Raw genomic sequence first — 15,526 nt, forward strand, 5'->3', positions numbered from 1 at the left:
GGTACTTCAATTAGTACGTTTCAATGCATTGTACACATCGATGCCAAGTTTATGTCATTTTTCGACAATTTGTTTTTTTCGCTATTTCATCATCTGTGAGACAGACCCTTTAAAATGACATTTATTATGAAAACATGTGGCTTTTAAGTGATGTAACAAGTAAATTAGTAATGTATATATATAATAAAAGGGTTATTAGTATGGCGTTTTGATCCGGGAGGCTTGTGCCTTGTGAAATCCGAATCTGCAAAAATCCACTCAAGTTAAATACAACCTCCCGGATAAAAACACAGTACTAATAACCCTTTTGTATTATCAGCTTTCTAAATGATCACATCGACAGTTCTAGGCTTATTTTGAAGAAATACTGTACTTGCCAACCTGGTGTCTAGTCTCTTTAAATTTATGGCTACATTGCACACAAATAAAGTAGGTTATGTTGCATGAACATAATCTTCAATAAAAAAAGCCTATTCAAAATATATTGTTGAATACTTCAATAATGTTTTTTGAGACATTAACACAATAAAAAGACAATAAAAAAAGTCATATGCTCATTGACTTAAAGAATCCATGATAGCAAATTGATTGTTTAGTTTTATTCAATTACATAATTAAATCAATGACGTTCTAATGAGTAGGTCATATTTATGGAATAAGACAAATAACTATATCTTATACATGTGTATGTCAAAACTTTGCATTCATATATACATACCATTCAACTTTGGCTTTGGTGTTTGTTGCATTTGCAAGTCTAGAAGAAGATGATGATGCTGGTGTTCTTAAAGAGTGTGTTGCTGGTGTTCTTGTAGTTCGAGTAGTTTTATTCGGGTAGCTGTTGTTGCTGATGTTTGTGTTTAGGATTAATTTGTTCTTGAAGCCGATGTTTTTGTAGTTGTCCCTGCAGGAAGTGTTGATGTTGTGGGGTTGAAGTTGTTGTTCTTGAAGATGGGGTTGGTGTTCATGTTCTAGTAATCAGAGTTGTTCATAAATCTGGAGTTGCTTTTGTTTGTTTTTGTCAGAAGTATTGTAGTTCTTATACGCAGGGTTGTTCTTGTAAATTAAGTTGTTGTGTCAGAGGTTGTTTCAGGATCCCACTCAAATATGCCAAAGGCCTTAAAAATAAGAGAATGTGAAGCTGTGACAAGTTTTTTTAAATGACAAAAAAGTTTCACATTTTAATTATATTTTTTCTTATTAAATTTAAGTTAACATTTTATGCTAAAGTTTAGAATGTTACAGAATATATATATATATCCCTCCTTAGTTGAACCACCACTTGAAAGATTAAAACTTAAATTGTCACTATCAAGATGTGTTTTATTACCCCCAATTAACCCTCTAATTCACTCCATTTGTTAGGTTTAGAAGTGTTACTATGGAGACCTTCAAAGCCAATATTTTTAAACTAGTATTTTGCTTCAAACGCTTTCAACAGAACCTACCATAAATCAAGAGTTGAAGTGGGCCCTGGGCCCCTGACAGCCAAGAAAGAACTTTACATTTGCAGGGCTTGTGGGCTTGTGATTATTTTGATCACTGATATGATAACATGGACATAATAAGGCCTATACAAATCTTTGTTTACACCCATCTGAATTTATTTTTTTCTTCCTATTTTTTTTTTTTTGGCGTTTTGATCAAAATGCGTTTTTTCAGAGACTTAAAATAATACCCTGATACAGGTCAGTTTGCTAAAGAATTATGGTCGTCCAAAAAAAGTAATGCCTACCTATCTACCCTTTTTTGGGGGATGTTAGTAGAAACTAAGAATATTTGTTTCGCCTAATCAAGGATTTAATTTGAAGACAGTTTTGCTGCATACTGTATATATTTTTACTTTATTACATTGCATTGTGTGGGAGTAGGATTTGATATATTGGTGCAAGGTATTTTGATTATAACAATTCCAGGAAGTTTATCAAAATGCGAATCTTTATGCAAGATGTGTCATGTTTGGTGTCATTATTTTGCTTTTATAATTCACTTTTATATTCAATAATATATTGATAAATTTGTATCAATGTAAAAGTTTAATTTTTATTACAAGCAAATGAGGAAAATCAAAATAGTTCCTCAGTTGGTAAGATCCATCTACATTTCATGTCAGTATTTATCTTAGCTCCGCCCCTTTCACTGGACTTGACATTGCCCCTTTCACTGTTTTTGACATCTGATTGGCTGAGTTAAAATTGCCTTTTAATGTTCTATATGAATGATAGTTTTATACAGGGAAAGCCTGGTTAATGTGACAATCATTATTCTGAAAATGGTGCTATAAATATGATTATGAATAGGCTTATAATTTATTTAAGATAATAAACATAATCTGCAGTTATGCACTTTAATTGATCAAAATACATATTCCTTAATTATGCTTAAAATATAAATCCTTATAATATTGGAAGAGATACATGACTGTCAATTTAGAATTGAACTTCGATTTCATAGCATTTCACAGAATTGATTAAAATAATTGCTTATGGTCCTGTTGATTTATAGGCTGATAGCAAAGAGGGAAAAAAATAAGAAATATATATAATCATATGGAAAGGAAAAATTGAGGTGAATTTTATGTGAATATCTTAAATGTATAATTCTCCATTTTGCTAAAGTGGCTAATTGTTATTTAATTCAGATGTTTTTTTTGTTTTTTTTGGTACATTTTATTTTGGCATTTTGATATTATTTCAAGGATATTCTGGATATGCAGTTTTAATGTCTTTTGTTTGATTAAAAAATTAGTTATATTTGTGTAAGAAAAGCCAGACAAAACTATAATTATTGTTATTATATGCAATTGTTTAAACCTGGGAGTAAGATAACATATTATTGGTCCCAGTTTAAACATAATTTTGCTTTAAGTGTTTATTCATTATTTTTACCAGCTTTCTTTGTACAGTGCACTTAAAGCTGCACTCTCACAGATTGAACGGTTTGACAACTTTTTATTGTTTGCCTTGGAACCAGCCAATTTTTGCAAAAATCCATGGAACCAGTTATATAAATAAAACTACTAACAAAAAATCCAAAAATGATATAATATGCATTTTCCTTAAAAAACATCAATTTTTCAAACAGAAAAATGTGAAAATCTACGATCTGATTTTGTCAGCAATCATAAATTTATTTGCAGATATCTAGGCAGAAATTTGCTCTTTCCAAGACAAACAAAAAAAAAGTTGTCAAAATGGTATATATATCTGTGAGAGTGCAGCTTTAATGTCATCTAACACCTATATTTTAGAGTAATTAACAAGTCTTACTTTTTGTTTTTAATTTTAAGTTTAATTAGGTTATTATAAGGGCCCTTTCCATATCTTGATTAAGATTTTTTTTTTTTGGAAAAGTTTAATTCTGTTCTCTCCTACTATTTTCTGATTGTGGACTTTTTGTTAATAGAGAATTTTATCTTCATTATCTCAACAACAACAGGATCAGAGTGGCATAAATGCAGCCACAGAGACAATTATAAACAAAAGACTTCTAAAATAGACCTGCCACATATGAAAAATTCATATAACTATACATGAAATAGACTTAAATCATACTGGATTTGCAATTGCAATTGTGTTATTTGTTGTCGCTGATTTAAAAGGAACACTATTCTTAGAATTAAGGAGTGGAAATCCTGAACAGAAGTCTCTGACTGTTGAAAAAACTACATCAGCCAACCTCAAATACTCTAAGGCTGACCAACAGTAATCTTTCAGTAGGAACTGAAAACAAGGAGGCACACTAGGGGCGCTACTGTGCTATTCCCCAGTCATTCAAAGTACCCCCTGTGAACGCGTTAGCGGACTTGCGCCCAATTCTTAGCAAAATATTGTGCATCAGTGTAGACATTAGACATATATATTTAAGATATACATAATCCAAATGTGAACTTATTTGACAGCTTCAAGGAATGGAGAGAACTCAGCGGATTATTTTGTTTCGCCAAGGCATGTAGGAAAATGAAACCCATTTCATCATAAATTCTGTTTATTGACCAGTCACTTAAACAATAGTAAAATCTTTCAACTAAAAAAAATAATATTAAGCTCTGCAATTTCAGAGTACCATCCACTCATGATATATTATCATTTATCATGGTGTAATTAATTAAGTCATTTTGACATCCTACTGTTAGTTTTAAAATAATATACTAAAGTAATAATTACCGGTACATGTACATTACCATGACAGTCACGCCAATGGGAAGACTTATTTAGGGACTGACATTATAATTCACCAGTCAATTGTAACCACAGTCCCCCCCCCCAGGTCCGGGGAATAGCCGGGACTTTGACTTTCGGTCCAGCCGATCCCGGGTAAAATCCCCGCCCTGCGGGGACGAACTGATGGTTAAACCCCGGCCAAATGCCCCCGCACCCCAGAGACTCTATATAAGGCCCAATCTTGGCTTGATTTGGCCCTATGACAAAACCACCGCGGTCACCCGGCCCTGTGGGACCACCTGGAAAGTAAAACCACGGCCCTTTTCTCCGGCTATCCCCGGTATACCCCCGGACCTGGGTGGGGGGGGGAGCGTTGACTGGTGCATCCATGGGGAGACTTATTTAGGGATATAACATTGGCATACAATTATATAGTAATTAGTTATCCTGACATGTACTTTACACAGAATCGCTACATGGTGACAGTAATACTCTGGGACGGACATTACATTTACATACACTATACTAATAGTATTTCAGACATGAACATTGCAAAGACACACACCAGACACCCTTAGGGTGACTGAATTAGGGACAGACATAACACTGATATAGAATACAGTAATTAATTATCCTGATGTGTACTTTACATAGAATCCCTACATGGGGACAGTTAATCAGGGACGGACATTACATGAACACCACTATAGAAATAGTAATTCTGAAATGAACATTGCAAAGACACACACTATGGGGAAAGTTAATCAGGGCCTGTCACATTAAATTGACATACACTATATAGAAATAGTTATTCTGAAATTTATGAACATTGCAAAGACATACCCCATGGGGACAGTTAATAAGGGACGGACATTACATTGACATACACTATACTAATAGTATTTCAGACATGAACATTGCAAAGACACACACCAGACACCCTTGAGGTGACTTAATTAGGGACAGACATAACACTGATATACAATACAGTAATTAATTATCCTGATGTGTACTTTACATAGAATCCCTACATGGGGACAGTTAATCAGGGACAGACATTACATTAACACCACTATAGAAATAGTAATTCTGAAATGAACATTGCAAAGACACACACTATGGGGAAAGTTAATCAGGGCCTGTCACACTAAATTGACATACACTATATAGAAATAGTTATTCTGAAATTTATGAACATTGCAAAGACATACCCCATGGGGACAGTTAATAAGGGACGGACATTACATTGACATACACTATAAAAATAGTTATTCTGATATGAAAATTGTAAAGACACACACCATGGGGACAGGGATTTCAGGGATAGACATTTCATTGACATACATTATAGGAATAGTTATTCTGCCATTATCATTGTAACAACAAATGCCATGGGGACAGTTATTCAGGGACGGACATTACATTGACGTATACACTTTTATAAGTACTAGTTATTTTGACATATTAACATTTTAAGACAAGCGCCATGAGGACTGAGTTATTCAGGGACAGCTGTTACATTGACTAGACTTAATTGACATACACTATAGTTATAGTTATTCTTACATGAACATTGCAAAGACACACACCATGAGGAGACTTATTTATGGACAGACATCACACTTGACAATGAACCATAAACTAATAATTATCCTGACATTTACTTTACATAGAATTGAACCATTGGGACAGTTATTCAGGGACAAACATACATTGACTAAATGACATTATACTATAGTAATAGTAATTCTGACATGTACATTGTGATGACACACCCAATGGTGACAGTTATTCAGGGACGGACATAACATTGACACACACTCCAGAAATTGGTATTCTCAAATGTACCTACAAAGAATCTCACCATGGGGACAGTTATTCAGGGACAAGCATTACAATTACATACAATATAGTATAAATAGTTATTCTAAAATGTACTTTATAACAAAAAATGACACTATATTGACATTTATTCAGGGACGGACATTACATTTGACTTTCAATATATAGTAATAATCATAATAGTCATTCTAAAATGTATGGTACATTACAAAGACACGTGCCATGGGGTCAGTTATTCAAGGACGAACATTACACTGACATATACTATATGTTAAGAGTTATAAGGACATTTAGTACAATGAAGAGATACATCCCATGGGAACAGTTATTCACGAACAGACATTACATTCATGTATACAACTTACAAATTAATAATTCTGAGGACAGGTTCATTGAAAGTAATCACATCTTTGAAACAGTTATTTAGACCAATATAACAGTGACATATACTATAGTTATAGTTATAATGACATTTACATGGAAAAACACACACCATGGATAGATTTTTTTCTGAGGGAAGAATTTACATCTAACAAGCACAACTATGCTACCAGAAAGTCCAAACAGTAACAAAAATATGTCAAAACATGCACATACTGAGTCAGTCATCCAATTAGACTTTTGAAGGTATAAGCCCGACTTCTAACACTAATGCTTGGCATTAATTTTTTTATCAAGCCCTGCTAAATAAAATTTGGGCTGGTGTCAATTTTGACCACTGCAGTCAGCTAAATATGCCATTAATATATAATAATCATGCGCCAACCTGCAGATCATATATAGGCAAAACTGTTGTCTGTGTCATAAGAAGCTTACTAAATCTGAAATCTGGGGGCAGATCATGACAGTTTATATTGCATTAGGATGTTGAATGCGCAATTACAGGCAAAAGACTTTCATGAAAAGAATAAATACTTTTAATAATAATGTTGTTTTTTCTCACCGTTTTTTTAGGAGAGTGGGGAGGCCATGAATACCAGAGGCCTTACCTAGGGTCCTTGGGGTACAAGTCTAAAATAATAGACGTGTTATACGGGTTTCTTCCAATCCCTAATGTCTAAACGGGTTTGTGTAAAAACCAGAGGTGTTTGAAAAATATTGAAATTGTATTAAGTGCAGTATTTTATGGTTGAAATTGATCATAAAGGTTTATATTCATAATTTACCATACATGTAAAAGAAATTATTTTGCACAAAACAAGCATTAAATGCATTAAAACACATTTACCTTTCCAATAAAATGAAAGTTGACTGACACAGACAACAATTATGCCAAACGGAACAACTCGACACAATCGTAATAAGTAGGCCACATCCGACAAGCTTCGAGATAGACCGTCAAACTCATAATTATTCGTTGGATACTTATTTTTTGTGTACGGAACTAATATAAAATAACATAATCTGGTAATATTACTTGTTTTTATGATATTTAATGGACGCAATATGCTTTAACCCGGAACAACTACCCACTTTTGGTACAAAACAATTTGTACATTAAGGATTTGCCATATCAAAAATCATAAAAAAATCTGTCAACGTACAATTATTTGGACTACTTGGGGTACGGGATCATTTGGCAGGGATTTTATCGGCAGTTTGTCCCCGCAGGACAAGGATTTTACCTGGGCTTGGCTTGACAGAAAGCCAAAGTCCCCGCTTTTCTCCGGGCCTGGGAAGGCTGTGATTACCGGAGGCCTTACCTAGGGTCCTTGGGGTACGGGATCATTTGGCAGGGATTTTACCGGCAATTCGTCCCTGTAGGACAAGGATTTTACCCGGGCTTGGCTGGACAGAAAGTCAAAGTCCCCTCTATTCTCCGGAACTGGGGAGGCCGTGATTACCCGAGACTGGGTGTATACCGGGGTTAGCTGGGGAAAATGGGCCTTTGCCCGGGCTTAGCTAGACCGAAAGTCAAAGTCCCTGCCATTCCCTGGACTGGGTGGGGGGGGCAGTTACAACTGACTGGTGCATAACCAAGAGTTGTCCTACTTCTTAGCCACAGGTGCAAGTCACATAATCAATAATCGCCTTATATATGGGATAAGTGTATAAAGATATTCTTATTAAAATTGTTTGTGTCAAGTAGATCTACCTGTGTTCTTAGCTGATACATATTCAACAAGCCACACAAAAATGCAATAGAATAAAATATATATGACTTACCATGGAAGTTAGGGATATATCCATTTTGCAAAACTTAGTGTCATTCAGTCATTCTGATTCATCGTTCTGCAAAGCTCGATGATTTTGTTTATCTTCTATGAAAAACAAAATAATTCGTCTGACACATTCGTAATTTTCCAGCATGATACATGTACCCTGGTATTGATTATTGTAATTGTATGTTTGTGTTAAACCGGTTTAAAGTCAGATTCAAGTACCAATAATTAAACAATTTTAAGCAATATCATCTTTTTAACGCTACAACTCTTTAATGTCACGTATAATTTTCATTCCTGCAGTATTTTTAAAGACGGTTAAAAAAGGAAGATTTTTTTTAAAAGGTTACATTACACTATTTCATAAGTTTCGAAATTAGTTAAATTACCTTTGATAATACCTTTTTGTTTCGCGTTATTTCACTTCCGGTGTCGAAGCATAATGCTCCTTTTGATATAAGATGTTGTTTTGAGCTAAAATAACTTGAATCGTGTATTATTGAAACCCTGCGGGATTTTTCCCCAGCTTTTGAAAAACGGGAGAAAAATCCCGCGGGAGTGTGAAAAACCCCGTGTTTTTCTGCGAAAACCCCGCTGGGGCCCGAAGTTGGCGGGTCAATTAGACAAACTTCCAAAAACATTTCGCAAACAAAAAACACCAAAATCATACCTTAATGAAGCCTTCTAACTAATGTATAGGCCAGTATTCGATTTCACCGTATTTAAAGGGTACTTGAGTTTGCGAAATCTAGGATTTGCAAACACAAATTGGAGGTCGTTTAATCAATAATTATTTTTTCACTTGAATGCATTTTTTTACCAATAATCTTGCAAAGTATCCAAGAAGTAAATCGTTATATATATATATCTGAAAACAGGCTAGCCACGGCAAAGATCAATAGATACTAAATGTAAACATTGTTTGAAAAACAACAGTACATTTTTTATTTATTTTAAAGAGGTACACCATTGTGTGAAAAGCCACGTTGAGCATCGGAATGCAATGAATAACCGCGTAAAGCCATCAAAAGCCACGAAAAGCCACGTAAAGCCACGTAAAGCATCGTAAAGCCACGTAAAGTCACGTCAAGCCAATTTAAGCCACCTCAAGTCAAGTAAAGCCACATAAAGTCACGAAAAGCCACGAAAAGCCACGTAAGGTGGAACACGACCCTCAGAGATTGTTCGAGGTTATGTCCGAAAACTGGTATACAAATAAAACTGCATATGTCTAATCAAGGAACGTTTTTATATTTTCAATACTCTTAACAGTTTTGAAACTAGAAGTTTTTAAAGTAGACAACTGACGTCAATATTGAGACGTCTGTCATTTTTTTGCGTTCCAATTACAATAGCTAATATTATCATTATTTCGTCGTTTACTGCAATGAAATTTTCCCCACTAGTGCGTCTTGTAAACATCGTTCACGCACATGTTTTCTGTCTGAAGATTAAAATTGGTGAAACTATCAGCTAATGTTTTGAGCTTTAAAGCTGCATTCTGGTTGGATTAAACTACACATATAACCGTCTTTCTTTTCCTGATAAATCATCTTGGTATGCAAATTACGCTTATGCATACTCATACGAACTACTTTTCATGGAATCACTGTACAAAATTATTAACATCAGTATACCTTTGATGATTAAGGTCATTTTTTTATCAATAAAGACATGTCCAAAGCCAATTCAAATGTATTAATGCAATTCCGAATTCCGTGAAATGAAACAACGAAAACTAAAAAAGAAATATTTTGGGAGTTGTGAATCTCATAATAATAGCCGTATGAAATGTCCACTTTGGGCACAATTAACGTCTACTTCATAACAGGGACCGTATTTAAGTCCACTTTGCCACAATAAACAGCCATTACATAATATTCGACGTAACGAACTTCCTTAAAAGTAATGGTAAATGCTTATTACTATTGAGTTTTACTAACCGCAAGAAACGACATTTACATAACAGGGGCTTTAAGAAAGTTCACAATACATGTTCGTTACATAATAGATGCCGTGATAAAAAACCTCCATAAGCAAGGTCCATCGCACAGTAATGTCAGTGATACGTTCGATCGATACATAAAAGTGACCGTACGAAAGCCCACTTCGGCATTTATATTTGTCTTTTACATGACAGAGGCCATGAAAACGTACTTTGTTGCCATAAGAAACCTCTTTAAGATACAAGAAATAGAGGCCGTAGAAAACGTCCACTTTTGCTATAAAAACATAAATTACATAACAGTGGCCATATGTTTTTTTTTCCTTTATGGTCATGTAAAACTTAAATTACATTGTAGTTGTAAATAAAACTAGGACTAATCATGACCTTTAAATGTCCTTATTGGCCGTAAAAAACGTCTATCACATAAAAATAGCTGTTATTTTATTATTGTTATTTAGCCCTATTACCTTCCATTAATTAATAGTGTCTTAATGGAACGTCCGCATTGACCGTAATCAACGTCCATTACATACAATTTCTGAACGAAACTTTCGCATTTGCCGTTTTAATAGTTGGTGTAGGTAATGTCCGCATCGACCGATATAAACGCCAATTACATAACAGTTGCTGAACAAAACATTAGAATTGGCGTTTACAAACGTTCGTTACACAATAGTGGCTGAACGGAATATCCACATTTGCCGTGACGGAACCAATTAAAATGGCATTAATATGATCCGTATAAACTGAAACAATTGACTTCAGATCTTTTATTAAATGCCTAAAATTGACTTTAATTTGAGCAAATAAGTGTTAAATTAATGTTGGTATGAATTGACTAATGACTGTTTTGTAGGTTTCTTTTTCTATTCTTGTGTTTCTGAGTCATACGAAGGTATTTTGGCTCGATTGTGAAGAAGCTACGTAGCTCGTATGAAATACTTTCCAGTCATTTCGTCTTGGTAAAATTCATAACTGGCCCCAATATCATCAACCTTATAAAGATATTTCCCAATCCCTCATCCAAACTTATTTTATCAAATAACAGCAAAGTACGGTTTAAAAACTCATATTTCTCTTCTCTCCCATGTTGCTAGATAAATGTGTGCTGTTTAAGGTTATTAATCATGTATGGAACAATTTAGTGTTTCTTATTAGTGTCGATCAATTACTCAAGTTCTATTGAAGCCCAAGAATCATTTCTCTTTAGAATATTGACTAACATAAATATCGACGGAAACTGCGTGTCAGCTGTGTAAAACAAATAATTTTGAATCATGCTGGCATGTGTAAAATAAAATGACTTAAGTATTCGATATTTGGGCCTGGATGCCGTTTTATCAAGAATCCTTTTGTCGATTTCATATCAATGCGAGGTGTTTAATAATGGTTTCGTTTTAAGGATTATTGGTGGAACAAGCACCTGCTGTCAGTGTCGAAGAGCCAAGAGAAAGATAAGGAACCACGACCTCTTTGGTGAGGGGCGAAAATCTATTTCACTACACTATTTTTTTATCTTTACTTATCTTTCTTGTTTAAGAGCAGCTTGTGGCTTCATCAATCATGAAAAGTAACGCTAAAAGCAAAACGCTTCTTGTGGCAGCTTTCGACTTCGGAACCACATACAGCGGTTATGCTTACTCCTTTCAAGACGACCCCAACAAGATTCAGACAAATCAGAACTGGTATGCAGGTGGTGGTGCTTCGAGACTAGTGTCACTGAAGACGCCTACATCCGTCCTCTTAAATCCAGACGGAGAGTTTGACAAGTTTGGTTTTGAGGCCGAAGACAAGTACGCTATCCTAGCTGAAGAAGATAAGCACCACAGCTGGAGGCTTTTTCGGAGGTTTAAGATGGTTCTTCATAACAATAAGGTATTTATAAATAAGCAAATCAAGTTTACTTGATATTTATATATATATAATTGATAGCACATTGGTTTTCCTCGAACAAGAATGTTATTCACCATGTTTTGATGAAGAATATGATAGTTAAATCCGCATACTGTTAAATATCTTTCACACTGTTAAATATCATTTACGCGTCAGGAACGGTCAGTGAAAACAAGTTTCCACACTATTTTCCACTTTATGATTACTTAACATCACACCTATCCTAACATTGGTCAATTAGAGCAATATAAATCATGCAAGTCTTATATGACCCAGCATCAACACGAAGGAAGAGTATGAAGTAGTACCTATTCATTTCTTTGGTAAAAATGTAACGTTATCTTTAGCATCTGACGAAAGACGTTACGGTAGAGGACGTTTGTGGAGAACGGATGAAGGCTTTCCCATTGTTTGTTATGTCGATTAAAAACCTGAGAGAACATTTACTTAAGGCAGTTACCACGCAAAAGGTAGGAATTGAAGAGACAGACATATCGTACGTGTTAACCGTCCCCGCTATCTGGGATGACAGTGCCAAGAGGTTCATGAGGGATGCAGCAGTTGCAGTAAGTCATTCATATTCCTTTTGCGTTGATGTATGCCCTTAAAATATCGCTGTGATTTATTGCAGTTTTTTAAGAACTTAAACATATGCATATTGGTTTTGTGGAAACATAAAGAGGGAAGTTCAATATAAAGTTTGTTGTCAAAACATGAGATTTTAATTTATTTTCTTCAAAATCACCTATACTTCTGGCGTTGATATTAGTTAAACTTTACTATATCTTTATCACAACTGTATATATACTTTGTGAAGGCTGAAATCGACCCCGGTCGCCTCAAGTTGGCCTTGGAGCCGGAATGTGCCTCGATCTGGTGTGAAACATTGGGTACGGACGTCAAGGGCGCTGTAGCAATTGCAGGGTCACAGTATATGGTCGTCGATCTTGGAGGTTAGAATTACGTTAAGCATTTTAGAGTCAGGCTACACGTAATAGGTGTGATACTCTCGAAGTATATAGAGTATTGGATTACATCTCACGAATAAGTAATTTCGACGAAACATGCTCTATTAGAAAACGATAACTAGTAAAAATAACTAGTTAAAATGACAAGCAAAAATAACAAGTAATAAAAACAATTCAAATGACAAGTAATAATACAAATTATGTGTTTTGTAACATTTGAAAATTAGCATTTCTGTGTCAAATAATCATGACAAGTGGATTTGGGCCCGTGTTTTAGTCGAACTTTTTGTTATTTTTACAATTAACACGTTTACGCGATTAACTGCAGGAGGAACAGCAGATATATCCGTACACGAGAGAAAATCAGACGGAACATTAAAGGAAATCCACAAAGCCAGCGGTGGTCCTTGGGGAGGTATCTTTGTGGATGAAAATTATATGAAAATGTTGCGTCAGTTGTACGGGGAACAGGCTTTGAATGATCTGCGAAAGACGGAAATGGGTGATTATTTTGATATCACTCGTGATTTCGAGCACAAGAAACGATCATTTGATACCAAAAACACAAATCATGTTGTTGTTCGTTTGTCTCTTTCATTACGTGAGCTTGCTGATAAACATTTCAAACAATCTCTAGAGGAGAGAATTGCGGATTTGGACATTCCGGAAAATTCTATAAAGCCAATAAGCAGGGACAAGCTTAAAATCGTTGGCACAGTGATCCAATCATGGTTCAAAGGTCCAATCGATCTACTGATCCAGCATATAAACTCACTCTTAGCAGAAGCAAAGATGGAACGCGTGCAAACTGTTATTCTGGTGGGCGGATTCGGTGAAAGTCCTTACGTTCAGGAGAGAATGAGGAATGAAATAGCTGGCGTGAGACTGATCGTCCCTTCAGACGCAGGGCTCGCCGTGTTAAAAGGTGCCGTGAGGTTTGGACACGACCCCGCCATTGTCTCTTCCAGGATTATGAGGTTCACGTATGGGACAAGTGTGTTTAAAGACTTTGATGAAAAGAAGCACTCAGATGAGATGAAGGTTTGGAACAATGGAAAGTGGGTGTTGGATAAATGTTTCAAGGTGTACGTGCGGGTGAATGAGGAGGTGAGAGTGGATCAACAGGTGACCATGGAGAGCTATCCTACCAGTAAACTAACCCTCACACCCGTGTACAGAGCGACGCATGGAAACCCCGAGTACACAACAGACCCTGGATGTGAACTGCTAGGGACTGTTAAGCTTGTAAACACCACCGATATTCCATTCTATCAACAGCATATGGAAACTACGTTTATGTTCGGGCATACAGAACTTCTCGTCAAAACGAAAAACACGACCACTGGAAAAGAAGCCTTCATGACATTTAAGTGCTTCATATAAAACGACTTACTTTTTTTATTTACGTGCAAACTCTTAGAGCACAGAAACACAAAACAATGCAACTGACCTAAAAGAGCTTGCAAATGCGTTAATTTTGAGAGGAATGGAAGTTTGAATATAAATCTGCTTATCTTGAAAGACATGGAATTTTGCTTATAAATGCGTTCATCTTGAGAGCAATGAATTTTAATTAAGGATTAAAATTCGACATGTTGCATTTTATTGGGGTATGGTATGCAATGGGGCTGTTCAAAATGGGTGGAGTCCGAAGAATTTTAATACTTATATTTACATTCATTTAAATCTACATTTCTACTAAAATAAATTGATTATTCAAGAGCATTTTCTCTTTTCTTTCTCTCGTTGTTCTCAGCGGTGGGTAAATTAGAACAGCTATCGTAACCTAATTTTATACGACAATGAATGCACAGATAAAATAGTTCCTTATTTATATGTTTAGTTTCTATCTTTTTAAGGTCAAGAATATTATAAATACGTATTATTGCATACAATGTGTGTTCAGGAAATTCACGTACCGTTAATGCCCGGTTTTTTTGTTTTACATATGCGCTTTCAGGGCCCGCATCATAACAATGAAGGCTGAGCGACCTGGTTTCTGACCGAAAGTTGGTCAACGCTGCAAACTTTTGCACAAAACATATTTTAGAATATATAATATAGCTGCATACAAATACCAAAACATGAAATAAACCACATATAACTTACATATTTTCTGCTGAGTTGTCTTTTCCTGGCAAGCTGATGTGTTTACCAAATAGTTTTTTCTGCAGTTGTTTTGACTATTAAAAGTACTAAATCATGTCTAAAACGACTAACTCCTCCGAACTTTAGTTATGTCTGTCGATTTTATTCAGAACATACGACTTTTATGGACATGATTCCATTACGTCGTATGCAATAAACAAAGAAATTTCAAATATTTTTTCTCTGATGCTGAAGATGCTGTACATTTTATCAAGAACATGTTTACAAACTTTTCAGGCTTAAATTAGTTATCAAAACAAATAATGGTTAAAGCAGGACTGAATAGGTAATTAATTGATTACCCAATAGGTATTGTGTGTAAATAATCCCAGTAATCCAGTCAATTTTCGAAAAAAACAACACTTTCAAAACGAATGAACACTGCAAAAAATGGCGTCAAAA

At 35.1% G+C, this 15,526-nt stretch overlaps 1 protein-coding gene across 1 annotated transcript; it reads left to right on the forward strand.

The window, feature by feature from the left end:
• The first annotated feature begins 11,678 nt into the window (after nt 1-11,678).
• On the forward strand, nt 11,679-14,544 carry LOC128245769 (heat shock 70 kDa protein 12A-like). Its single transcript, XM_052963998.1, has 4 exons — nt 11,679-11,990; nt 12,356-12,574; nt 12,826-12,961; nt 13,305-14,544. Exons 1-4 carry the CDS (start codon nt 11,679-11,681, stop codon nt 14,357-14,359), a joined length of 1,722 nt encoding a protein of 573 aa, XP_052819958.1. The 3' UTR covers nt 14,360-14,544.
• The last annotated feature ends 982 nt before the right edge of the window (nt 14,545-15,526 follow it).

The sequence above is a fragment of the Mya arenaria genome, chromosome 9 (genome assembly GCF_026914265.1).
Source record: "Mya arenaria isolate MELC-2E11 chromosome 9, ASM2691426v1".
Classification (NCBI taxonomy): domain Eukaryota; kingdom Metazoa; phylum Mollusca; class Bivalvia; order Myida; family Myidae; genus Mya; species Mya arenaria.

Coding starts and splice junctions, on each gene's coding strand:
- LOC128245769 (XM_052963998.1), top strand. CDS start 11,679: ATGAAAAGTAACGCTAAAAGCAAAACGCTTCTTGTGGCAGCTTTCGAC. Junction 11,991..12,355: donor TGGTTCTTCATAACAATAAG/GTATTTATAAAT, acceptor CGTTATCTTTAG/CATCTGACGAAAGACGTTAC. Junction 12,962..13,304: donor TATGGTCGTCGATCTTGGAG/GTTAGAATTACG, acceptor GATTAACTGCAG/GAGGAACAGCAGATATATCC.